Raw genomic sequence first — 13635 nt, 5'->3', positions numbered from 1 at the left:
AAGATCTACTCTATAAACAATGCATTAAATTACATTAAAGACAAAAATAAATTAAACAAGCAAAAGAAATGATTACTCGCATGTATCTGGTCCACTGATGAAGTCATGGGTCAAGTCAAGTGAATTATTACTCATTTTCTAACAGGCGTCGAATACTGACTTTAGGAAAAGGGGAATAACCAATGACATTTGAGATAACAACTAAAACAGCAAGCCCCGCCCCATTACTGACAAAAATAAAATTGTTTGCGCGAGCAGAGGTGAGATGATCGAGCGCTAGGATGTGGGGAATAAGCATGCGCGCGCGAGGGCTTTTATTACACGCAGCGTACGTCGCGCGCGCGCGCGAGAGTGTGAAATGAGCTCGCGGGCTCCCGTTTCTTCGCATCCGATTCAGTTTTCCTCTCGCGGAAGCCATATAGCGCGCGCGCCAGCATCAGTTGAATGCTCGGTTATTTTTGTCATTGATTTGCCGTCATACAACATGGGGGCGTGGCAGCATCGACGATTCCATTTTTTAATTCGAAGTTCGAGACTGTGACTTAATTTCGATCGATTTCGATTTAAAATCGAAATCGTGACACCCCTAATATATATATATATATTATATATATATATATATATATATATATATATATATATATATATATATACCTAAACATCTATTTTTGTATGGAGTGCTTGACTGCCACTCAGTTTGACATTTTGTTAATTTGCACAAAGACAACATTCACAAATTTGTAAGTGCAATTAAGTGTCAAAATACTTTTGGGGCTGCTTTATGTTTGGCATACATGTGTATGAGATGATTTGACAAAACAGCTGTAACGTGTTTGGATTAAATGCTTTTTTATTATTGTTTGCTATCTTTGAAATGGGAAACATGTAACCTCACAAAAGCAACAGGCTTCCACTGTTTTTTTTTCCCCCAGTCGTCTGACGTTATTATTTTTTTATTTGTCTACATCATGCGGTTATTGGCGCATTCCACTCTTCATCTCCTGTTCATCTTCCTCTGAGAATGCAGTGGTGAATTCATGCAATTTGATTTGGGCTGTATCTGTGCAGATGGCTGTCTCTCTTCATCCTTCTCCATTCCTCTCGTCTTTTCACTCAGATGGTTATTTTCTCTTCTGCACTGTCGCTCCCCTCTCCCTTTCTTTCTCTCTCTATGTCTCAAAATAAAAACAACTTTCAGGGGAGACAGAGAAATCGATCACGTTGACAAAAGATCCGCATGACTGCAGCCCTGGCGATGTGGCTCATCTTTCAGTCTTTCTCTTTATTCTCCTCGTGATAAACTCCTGATATCGCCCGGCTCTATGATTATGTCCTGTATTCAGTTCGAGCAGCTTCTCTAGTGAGTGTAATCAGAATAGCTTTTCCATTTCTGTCCTTACAAATTCTGTACCTACCTTCGTTTTACACTTAATTGTGTCAGGGATTTTTTCCCCCCATACCTGCAGCACATGTAATGTGGATACTTCTCTTCGAAATTACACTCTGTATATCTCGAAGTCACAAGAGGTTACAATTACAAAACTAGCCTTTATGGGTACACACAGCACTGTTGGAATTAAAGCTGGGCCATTAATCTCACTACAGGACCTGAGGAATTACAGAAAAATGAGACGGAGCAGAGTCAAATAAGACATGTTCCTGTATGGTGGAATAGAGCTGGTTTAGATTTCGAATATCAGTCTAGCTGAATCACCCCCTCATGTTCCATTGCCGCCTCATTTATATAGATGGAATTCCTCTTCATGCTATCTATACCCAGACAGAGAAAGGAAGAAGCAGGGATAAAAAAGAAAGAAATGGGGAAGAACAAAATCCATATTTCAAACTCCAGCTACTGCTCCATATTCCTTTCCTATTCAGGTTAGGATCCATATTAAAGTAGCCTGTGTGGAACAGACAGTTTCATCTGTTTCTAATGGGATTTAAGAGCAAGAGTATTTGACTGACTCCAGCTTTCACTTGAGAAATATTAAACCTGAGCATCCGGAACTCAATCTTAAAGATGTCATTCATGACTTCTTTTTTTTCATACATATTCCATTTTGTCTTCATATAAGTCATAAGCAGGCTGAATCCGTGTGCACAGAACTCTGAAGATTGTCATATAATTGCAGTGACTGCCATTCACAAACCTTGCATTGCATGTTTGTTTATTCATTTATTTGGCTAATTCAATTATGCTTATAACTGTAATAATGTACAACAGGGACAGTACACTAAAAAGCAGAGATGTATAAAGTACTAGAGAACCATACTTGAGTAAAAGTACAAGTGCTCTATCAAAAAAGTGACTTGAGTAGAAGTAGAAGTGCTCTTTAAGCACCACACTTAAGTAGAAGTACTAAAGTATTCAACATTTTTTGTACTTAAGTATTGCAAGTAGTCTATTTTAAAATTTACTACTCAAGTACTGAAAGTAAAAGTAGAAGTATTGTGTTATGTAGCTATTAAAGAAAGTAGTCAAAAGTTTGAACATATTGTTTTTACTATTTCAAATGATTAACCTAAAGGACAATCACAATTCCTTTGACTGTAACTTCTTGTAAACAAAAAACAGTTACTAGGGTTAGTTAGCCCAATTTGCAAAATGATGTCATTAATAACTTACCCTCATGTTGTTTCAAACCCGTAAGACATCAGAGGGTCATTTAGAATTTTTTGAAGCATCGAAAATACACTTTGGTCCAAAAATAGCAAAAACTAGACTTTATTCAGCATTGTCTTCTCTTCAGTGTCTGTTGTAAGACAGTTAAAAACAAAGCAGTTTGTGATATCTGGTTCGCGAACGAATCATTCGATGTAACCGGATCTTTTTTAAACAGTCCACCAAATCGAACTGAATCGTTTTAAACAGTTCGCGTCTCTAATACGCATTAATCCACAGATGAATTAAGCTGTTAACTTGTTTAATGTGTCTGACACTCCCTCTGAGTTAAAACAAACCAATATCCCGGAGTAATTCATTGACTCAAACAGTACACTGACTGAACTGATGTGAAGAGAGAACTGAAGATGAACACCAAGCCGAGCCAGATAATGACTCGTTCACGAGTCAAGAACCGTTTCTGTCCGATTCGTGAACCGAGGAGCTGATGATACTGCGTATGTGTGATTTAGCGTGAAGCAAACAGACACACAGAGCGTCTGGAACCGAACTGATTCTTTTGGTGATTGATTCTGAACTGATCCTGTATTAATGTTATGAGCCCATGTGCAGTCAACGCCAATGACGCCATTGCATCGAGCGCAAAAGAATCGGTGAACTGTTTTCTTCAACTGGTTTATTGAATCGAACTGTCAGAAAGAACTAACGTTACTGGTCATCCGAAAACCGATGCAACCTGTTCTTGACTCGTGAACGAGTCATTATCTGGCTCGGCTCGGTGTTCATCTCTCTCTTCACAGCAGTTCAGTCAGTCTCGCTTGATTCGCTCAATGATGTGGAAGCTTCATCAAACCTGCCATCTACAGTTCTGGCAGTGGTTTGTAATGGAATGATTCGTAACATTATTATAATTGTAACGAGTAACGATGCAGCACATAAAAAAAATATCGGAGTAAAAGTATTAAACTCAGCGAAAATATGTACCGAAGTAAAAGTGGAAGTAGGAGAAAAAAATAATACTCTAGTAAAGTACAGATACCGCCTTTTAGTACTTAAGTACAGTAGTGAAGTAGTTCTACTTCGTTACTATACATCTCTGCTAAAAAGTAACTTTTCTAAACTTTTAGGGTGCATATTAGTATTAGGATACAATTATTAAGATACTTGTAATTACAGATAATCAAGTACATATTAGTATTTAAAGGGATACCAAAATTAATTTTGACATTAATCAATACCCCCCTGTCATTCCAAACAGGTTAAAGCCTATTCTGACGATGCTTTTCATACTTTTCTGGACCTTGATAGTGTATTTTACTTTGCAGTCTATGGGTCAGTCACAAGCCTCCCGGTTTTCATCCAAAATGTCTTAAATTGTGTTCTGAATACAAACAAAGCTTTAAATGTTTACTAAGTGTACATTTTAGTGGTTATTCATATTTAGGATGTACTAATATAATGTTATTACTTAACTAATATATTAAGGTTCGCATTGTGCCTAATTTATAAGGTACATTAGTACTTCAGATGCTAATTTGCAAGTACATATTCACCTTATGACCTTGAGGATATTTGTTATTACCTAAATTGTACATCTTAGTCCTTAATGTACTTATATGCAAATACATATGCATATTAGTACTGTACCCTAAGGTAGCTACAGTAATGAGTACATGCAGTATTCGTACACAATGGGTGGTGTAAGTGTTATCTTAATATTGTAGCACTAATTATGACTTCCTATACAAACATGTACATACTCATACCTTAATGGTACATTTTAGTACCTAAAGTCTACATTTTATTACTAAAGGTACTTACATGCGCTTTTTAGGAGGAGATACAATATAAAGGTGCAAAAAAAAAAAAAAAAAAAAAAATGCAATTATATATATTTTTTCCTCTTAGCTTACCAATAAATATAAGAGTAATAAAAGGTAAATATAAATGTTCATATTTAAGTGATTATTTCCAGATGTCCTTTAGTTCCTAATGTTACCTGATCAAATGAAACAACGGTCTTCTTTTTCTCTAGTCTGCTGTCAGCTTGATCAGCTCATCTCCACATTTGAATTTGTCCGTCATTGAGAGAGAACCTTCATCAATCCTGACAGGGCTTTGAGGAGATACACCATCCAGGATCAAAACGAGAAAGAATGCCTTAAGAACAGTGAGGCAGTTTTTGGGGTTATCACCTTGATGTTAAACATAAGAAACTATGTTATGATTCTGAGAGTTATAAAACTGACAGAAGTAGACTGCTGTCAAATTTACGGAGGGAAGAAGCGTTTGATAGACACTTTTGAAAGCGATCTACTATAGGGTAATTTGTTTAAATCTGCCAGGTTTTGGTCACATTCCTATGATGTAGAGAGGTTTATTGTTTATTGCTTTGAACCTTGGCATTAAAGGATGTGACTAATCTTCTAAATGCGCACGACTATTTCCTAAAGCGTCTTGAATGGTCTGCCAAAGCAATAAGTTTCAACCGTTTCTCTAAAAAAAATTTAAGCCGCTCTTCCTTTTCTCAATAAATCCTCTACTCTGGCTTCTCACATTTTCTTTTTTGGTGCATTGCTCATCCTTTAGCATGCTGGCAGGAAGATGATTCATCCTGGTGAATTGTATGCATCTGTCTTTGGACAGAAGACAATGAAACTAAACAGCAGCCCTGGTCTCCATATAGTCGGACAAGAGCTTGTATGCTGAATTATTGAGTGTGATAGGTCTAGCACAATATGTAATCAGAAACCCTTCATAGAGACGCATGTGCACCCACAAACGCATCCACACATGGTTGAATAGCAGACTGCTTTGTAGTTAACCACTTTGTAAAGAACTTTTACTTAGCAGATGTTGCACAAGTGCCACCGCAAATGAAACCCAAACATCAGGTGCGTGGCAGACAATAACAGCACTAAAGGACACAAAAAGACAAATTCGACTGGCTTGACTGCAGTGAGGATACCTGACCACAATGCTTTACTTATCAAAACAGCTTGTAGGAAGCTGGACGTGGCCTGTCGGTCGGAGAACAGTTACACTCATCAGACTGCACACGTTGACCAGCTCATCAACCACCTCACACAGCTCTTGACTCTCATAGCCTGCTTGAATGCCTGGGGTTCTCATAGTAAGAGCAGACAGTGCCAATAAGAAGTCATAAAATGAGAGTGCAATACTATAAAATCAAGAAGAAGAAAAAAGACATTACTGATGGGTAGGAAATAAGAGAGGGCCATCAAGACACTTTAGTTGAGTCCAGAGAGGCCTATAGAAAAGAAACTTTCTTTCTGGGCTTCAGTCACGCATTTCAGTGAGCTCCAAGAGTTTTTATTTTTATTTTTTTTATCTGATTTGATTTATTGTGTTTTATTTTCTCTCTCTCAATTTGAGTTTTCATACTTTGCCGGTCGCACATGTGAATAACTTCAAATAACTTGAAATTAATAGAACATTTGTTATTCTAACTTTGTCTGTTTCATTATGCTGAATCCCAAAATGAAAAACGGCAATGCAGAGAAAAGCTAATGAAGGATTCAGTCTCTGATGTAAAAGAGCATTACGCTGTATTTTGAACGTTCTCTGCATCTAAAGTGGTTTGTGTAGCTCAACTGATATGCCGCTAGCAACCCTGCAGTAACGGTTCGATTCTCAGGAATCATAAACTGATTCAAATACACCTTAAATGCACTTTGTCTCACTTTGAGTCTGCCATTTGTTAAGGTTAACATTGTTCAAATCAGTTTTTGCACTAAGCTCATTTAAAGTAGTTAGATTAAAGCATGCTAGTCTTTTAAAAAAGTTGTTATGCTAAAGGCTACTAACAAAAAGTAACTACAACTTCATTTAAATATTTGACTGTTCAACATTATAATTTAAGCAGAGGCATATTTTGGTGCACATTGAGGGGCTGAATTAATTATAGGGTTCCTACAACTTTTGACCATGACTTTTCTACTGGATGAGGGTTTTTACAAATCACTTGTATAGCAGTTGCACGTACAAAGACCAATTTCTGCTCTAGTCTAGTCTGTATGAAATATTTTAGAGCATACCAAAACTAGTAAAACTGATATTCGCTGTTGAAATTTCCATGACTTTTCCATGACTTTTTCAGATTTCTATTTCAGTAACTTTTCACCGCTCTATGTGAATTTTTCCCAGGATGGCGTTTTTGTGCTCTGAGAAAATGTGAACAGTTGCACTAGAAAGGTCCAGTTCTTGCTATTAAATACAACTTTTGCCTCAATAAACTTCAAAATTACTGCTTATTAATAGTTAGTAATGTAGTTGCTATGTTTTGGTATTGGGTAAAGACTAAGGATGTGTCATATGGTAATGCAAAATATGTGCTTTATAGGTACTCATAAACAACAATTAAGCAAATAATAGGCATACTTATAAGCAAGTAGTCAATAGTGAGAATTGGTCCCTGTACTAAAGTGTTACCATAAAAATACAATGCACCTAATTTATGTTCATTGTGAGAACAGAAGACTTACACTTAAACACTTAAACTGTTATTCCTCTATAACAGTTTTTTAACGCAACTAGTTGTAAAAACAAAAAATCATGTTGTTCCTGTGTGACAATATAACAGTTTGTTGGCAGGAGTATTGTGTTAATGGGGAAAAATGCACTATTTTAAAAACCACTGTCAGACTACTGCAGAAAGTTAATAGTGTCACTACTTGTAAAGAATTACTCCGTGGCACTTGTGCTAATCCCTCGCCTGACTCCATTTGCTCTTTTGAAAGGGACTCTGATACAACCTCTCCCAGGACGGTAAAGTTCGCCAGAAAATGGCAGAAGTCACTCTGAACCTGCCCTAGAAACGCTGCATTTATCTCCAACATGCTGTCTGCAGAAAGAGCACGTTCCTCACGTGCTAGCCATCTTCCCCCATTCACCCCGCACTCGCTGTAATTCTACAACTAACGAGTGGGAGGAAGATTTCAGAAATTGCTTTTTGTCATTAGGACTGAATTCAGATGACTCAATCAAGCCCAGGGGACTTAACGAGGGCACGATCATCATTTATTCAATTTAGTATTATAAAGAACATTCATTAAACAGGGAGTTTGGGGGGCCAGGGTTTCAAACGTGACAAATCCTTCCAGGGTGCCTACAGGAGGAATTTTAAAGAGACTTTTAAATGTACAAGGGACCTTACCTCCTTCCCTCTGGGATATTTAAGGGGATGTGTCATCGGGTTGGCTAGAGCAGCGAATGTCTGAATCAGGAATCAGGAAAGGTGGATATTCTAGGTGTGTGTTCATGGTGCACCACGGCTGCTGAATTATTGAGCAGAAAAACTCTCTTTGATCCATGCTATGTAGCCCACATACCAATCTCTTACCTGTCAACCTCCCAGAACGCCGTTCATTCTTCAAATGTTTGCAAGGAGGATGCTGCGATATGTTATTTTCCTACCACAAGAAATTTCCAATCCCTTTTGGACTCTAAATTGATATGTAGCTGCAATGTTTTTAGCCAAATACAAAGAACTATTTCTGGGATTTTAGACTTGATTGCCAGTTCATGCAAGAAAGTAATAAGATAAAAAATATATTAAAAAAATTCCCGAACTTTGATTCCTTGCTTTTTGTCTATTCAAAAAAAACTTGATATTAAATGCAGGCTCGAGCTGTACTGAAAGCTACCAGGAATATGTTTTATTACCAAATCAATATACAGAGTTTCAATGTTCTGAGCAGCGTATCTCTTAGATGTTTTAAGCAGTCGATTAAATAGAAAGAGAACTTTACCAAAGCATAGAGAGGGGGAGAGCGAGGTTCAGATATTGCACCGAAAGGTCATGTGTGGGAGTTCAGTGTCTGAGTGAAATGAAGAGAAAGCCATCATGCTCAGTCTGCGGAATACGTTATGCAAAAAAGGACTGTAGCACGCTCACCAGTCATTTCACTTTCACGCATGGTTTCCAGACCCACAGCTCACGAAATGGGTAGGCGGGGTGTGGGGTTTATATCCCGTGACTCAAACGCGTCAGGGTTTACATTTGATTGCTTCAGCACAAAATCCCCTCACGTCAAATGTCTTGCGCTTCGCAAAGCCCAGTGACACACAGAAACATGGTCATAATTTCAAATCTGGTGATATTTCATGAAGTGTTGCTTCATTTGAAAGTGGAGATAGTTACGTGGGTGCATAAACACATCTCCTGAAAGATATCTCCACTCTGCTTCCATTACTTTCAGTCGTATTCCTGTATACCGAGAAGCCAGTGCACTAAAATTTGTAAGGGTGGGTATTAAATCGTGAAGCCGGAGGTGTAAACAAAAAATAAAACAATAATAAAAAAATAAACAAACCCCAATATAGAGAGAGCACTTTGCAATGCAGAAATGCATTTCTACATCTATGTGTTCAGTACTTATTTCTTCTTGGGCTGTCAGTTGATGCACATATATATTGCAGTTTTATTTATTTCATTTTATATATAACTTTTTAAAGTATTATTATAACCTTTATTATACCATTTAAAACTACTTTAAAAGTGTCCAACGGAATCAGTTCCTTCAGTTTCAATGTACTTTGCAAACAATTACAAGCAGAGGGAGCAGCAAATTTAAATGTATTTTTCCCCAACTCAGTACGCAGCACTGGAACAGACAGTAAAAATATATATATTGTGACCAGAGGCTATAGCTACAAGCATACTTTTTACAGATGTATGTACAAAGATAGGAAGGAAATAAACCCAGTATAGATTTATGAATAAAAACATCCCAGTGTTTTTGTCTTCGGATGGACAACACAGACCAGCCAACCCGAGCATACAACAAACAATGATGAGTGAGGGTTTTAAGATTTGTTATGAACCTCAGTGCACAATGATTAACAGTGTCTAAAGCATGTAAACACTGTGAAGATGCATGCATATATATAACATCACCGTAGTCCAGTACAGGCATAAAATTGTCTGCAACAAGCCTATTTTTTGCCTCAAAGGGAAGAGAGGATTTGATTCTGAAGTAAAAACCCAATTTCACTTTCAATCTTTTCACCATTTGCCGAACATGAATGGCAAAGGAGAGAGCGTCATCAATTAAAATCCCCAGATACCTATAATGAGACACAAACTCAATTTCTGAACCTTGGGATGAGTAATAGGCAGAAGGTTATTATGGGGGATTTATTTTATCATGTCATGATTTTTTTTTAATCAACATTTAAAACTAGTTTCTATTAAAATAAGTTACACTGAACAATATCAAATGCAATCTGTAACTGAGAGAGAGCCAGATTGGGTGTGGCTGCTGAACTATATTTAACTGTATCATCAGCATAATAATGAAAATGTACATTTTGAACATTATGATCAGTATTATTTGTATATAGAGTAAATAGGAGTGGTCCAAGGACTGACCCCTGTGTCACACCTTTAGTGTCATTGAGTGAACCAGAGATAAAACCTTCTGTCTGTACACATTGAGTTCTGTTTTTATTATATTTGATCCAATGCTCTTCCCTTAAACATTTGTACAGTTGGCAGTAAACAAGAGTTACATTTTAGGTGACATTTTTGGATGCTATGATAAGTTTATCACATTTTAGAAAACAAAACTACCAGTACAACTGAATTCCTGGTCCAATCTCTAGTCCAATAGCATGTTTAGTAACAGGCTAAACATGCTTCAAAAATTTTGTTATTATGCCATTTTTGATGAGAAGAACCATAGTGAGAAACATCCTCTGTCAAACCAAAGCATCAAGCAGATTGATATCCAGATGTTTAATGTCCCATGGTTCTGCAACATGTTTCTTGCTTCAGTGCAAGAGAGAGGGAAAACAGAAGAGGGAAACGTCTTATCGCATTGAGCCATGCCATGGTTAATGATGCCAGATAAAAAAACGGGAGACAAAAAAAGAGATAGATGGGGAAGAACGAGAGAGAATTGTGTATGCATCTGTTCTTTACATTAAATGGAGTTTAGAAGGAAAATACGAAGAAGGGGATTTCATACATGCCAATGATCCAGCTTCAATTAAAAGTAGGCCAAAAATGTCACTTTTCTTCTCATTAAGTCGTTCAATGAAAGTATATAAGGTGTTCTTTAATTTCTGAAGCGTGTAATTGTTTGACAAAGCAGTGTAATTGAAATTGCAAAAAATAATGCCTGTCTTTAGAATCCTCCCATTTATCACATTTCACTGGATGCGGTTTTATAAGCACCACAGTGTTTTCAGAGAAATCTGTCTAGTAGTGATTTCATTTAGTAGTGTCCTCATGTCCGCTCTTTGTGTATAGCTCTCTCTGCCCATAAAGGTTTAGAATGAAACTTCAACACAGAAAAACACACATCAACTTTAATAAACAAGTCTACGTTGCTTTATCATTCTATTTTTTTTTTTTTTTTTTATTATTATTCTCAGGCATTTTGAGACAAGTTTGTATGGCAGGCAGCTGAGAGAAAGTGTCTACTAAAGCATTATCATTGTTATCGATGGCTCAGTTCACTTGGCATCCAACTATTGAGTATCAAAGCCTGATGCTGAATACTATTTACTGTTTGGGAAGCAACACTGGCTTGACTTTGATTAATAAGCAAGCATTTGACATGTCACTGCCACATTATCCATTGTACATTTTTTAATTTCCTGATGCTACTGAAGCTTAAAGATTGGATCGGTTGTGCAGTGCAATGTTGTTGTATTGAGAAAAAGCACAGAAAATACAACCAGTGTCTCTATTTATGCAAACTTTTAGAAAAATGCAAACTAAGCACCAGTGGGCTTGTGACAGAATGTTTTCAGAAATCATATAGACAGTTATTGTATGCGTATGGAAATGATTTCACATTTGTCATGAAAGTGTGTGGATAATGTCTACTCAAGGCATTTGGTCTGTTCTAGTCTGTACAATTGATCATACAGTTATACTCAACCGTGTTTTTTTTTTTTTTCTAAATCGTTTGTGATATTATGATATTAATATAATTTAATGCTTTGATCTTGTTCTGTTTTGTACAATAAATAATGTTGGTAGCCAGTGTAAAAAATTGGTAACAATTTTTTATAACTTTCATTAAAAAAAAAAAATCTTTAAAATGTTATCTGATGCTTAACCGATAATTAAATAATATATATTTACATGGCTAGAAATATGACATAATGTTTGCTAATGTTCTTATTAACCATTATCTAATGATTAACAGATATTTATTTCATACAAATTCATATGATCATGCACTTTTTAAAAATGTGATTTGAACAAATATTACAGCTTATTTGTTAATGTACTTTTGAATGCTAACAAATGACATTAAACTTCAGTTCATATATTGTGTTACCTAATCCTCATTTTTACATTTTTAATGTAATGTTGTGTTGAAAAAAAAAATGCTTAATTGGTCATTTTAAGCACTTCACAGACTACATGTTAACATATTATTAATTAACGGTCTGTAGACGTAATGTGTTTGGACTATGTTTGTTTTGTAGACTTTTACTTTTTACACATCTTAACAAATCACTTATTTTATTTATTTATTTATTTATTTTTCATGTTTTTACAGTACCCAATCTAAAGTGGACACTATTCATCATTTGAATAGTTCGCTATTTATCATCAATAAACGTTTACTAATCATTAGTATTTTTTATTATCAGTCTTCTCAATGGCAAAAAGTGAATGATCATATTAATTGAAAGTTTAACGATATTTGTAAGCAATTTAATTTACATGAAGTAATGATCTGTTAATCATTAGGTAATGTTTAATATGTTTATTAGTAAACATTAACAAACACATTATCCCATGTTTCTAGACATATGAATATATGATATGGTAAGCATTATATGATGTTGTTAATGATTTATTAAATGAAACTGCTAACCATGAAGGTTTCTTATTCATTGTGTCAATTTATTTCAGATTCGATCGGACCAGGACAAAGAGATTGAGATCCGGTACAGTATAACAGGAGCCGGAGCAGACCAGCCTCCCAATGACGTCTACATCATTGATCCTGTGACAGGGAAAATGTCTGTCACTAAACCTTTGGACAGAGAGGAGAGAGCCTCCTACCACGTAAGTGCACCTTTTTCCAGAGTTGGCTCGAGAAGTTCATTTTTGCCATATTCAGATGCTATTTAAAGTGGAACTGGCCTCAACCCATTTAAGAAACATGCTCCAGTTTGCAAGAATTTATGGCCCTTTGCCAGTTGGAATAAAACTAGAACTTAACTGTGTGTTATATAGTATATATACAGTGGGGCTCGAACGTTTGGGCACCCCTTGCAGAATCTGTGAAAATATGAGTAATTTTCAAAAAATAAGAGAGATCATACTAAATGCATGTTATTTTTCATTTAGTACTGTCCTGAGTAAGATATTGTACATAAAAGATATTAACATTTAGTCCACATGACAAAAAAATTGCTGAAATTATTAAAATAACCCCACTCAAAAGTTTGGGAACCCTTGGTTCTTAATACTGTGTGCTGTTACCTGATGATCCTCGACTGTCTTTCTGTTTTGTGATGGTTGTGCATGAGTCTCTTGTTTGTTCTGAACAGTTAAACTGAGCAGCGTTCTTCAGAAAAATATTTTTTTTTCCATTTAGTTCTGCCCTTCGTAAGCAACAGAAAATACTTGTATGTTTCCCGGTACACAAAGTTTTCACCCCCCAGCTCTTAATGCATCTTGTTTCCTTCTGGAGCATCAGTGAATGTTTGAACCTTTTTTAATAGTTGTGTTTGAGTCCCTCAAATGTCCTCAGTGTGATAAGATGCATCTCAAAGTCACTGCTGGAAAGGGTTCAAATATACAAAGATGCTGGAAAACTGAAGAATCTGCAGGACCTTAAAGATTTTTCTGAAGAACGCTGCAATTTTTTTGTCATGTGGACTAAATGTTAATATCTTTTATGTACAATATCTTACTCAGGACAGTACTAAATAAAATATAACATGCATTTAGTATGATCTCTCTTATTTTTTGAAAATTACTCGTATTTTCACAGATTCTGCAAGGGGTGCCC

General features: G+C 36.1%; 1 protein-coding gene across 1 annotated transcript in view; it reads left to right on the top strand.

Annotated features, from left to right (window-relative positions):
• Window positions 1-13635, top strand: part of LOC127967721 (cadherin-4-like) — a 188889-nt gene that overhangs the window by 135223 nt on the left and 40031 nt on the right. Inside the window, exon 6 of the mRNA XM_052568361.1 lies at window positions 12528-12683. Within this exon, the coding sequence (XP_052424321.1) occupies window positions 12528-12683 (156 nt within the window). The remainder of the gene's footprint in view (window positions 1-12527; window positions 12684-13635) is intronic.

The sequence above is a fragment of the Carassius gibelio genome, chromosome B11 (assembly GCF_023724105.1).
Source record: "Carassius gibelio isolate Cgi1373 ecotype wild population from Czech Republic chromosome B11, carGib1.2-hapl.c, whole genome shotgun sequence".
NCBI lineage: Eukaryota > Metazoa > Chordata > Actinopteri > Cypriniformes > Cyprinidae > Carassius > Carassius gibelio.
This window is presented reverse-complemented; position numbering and strand designations above follow the sequence as displayed.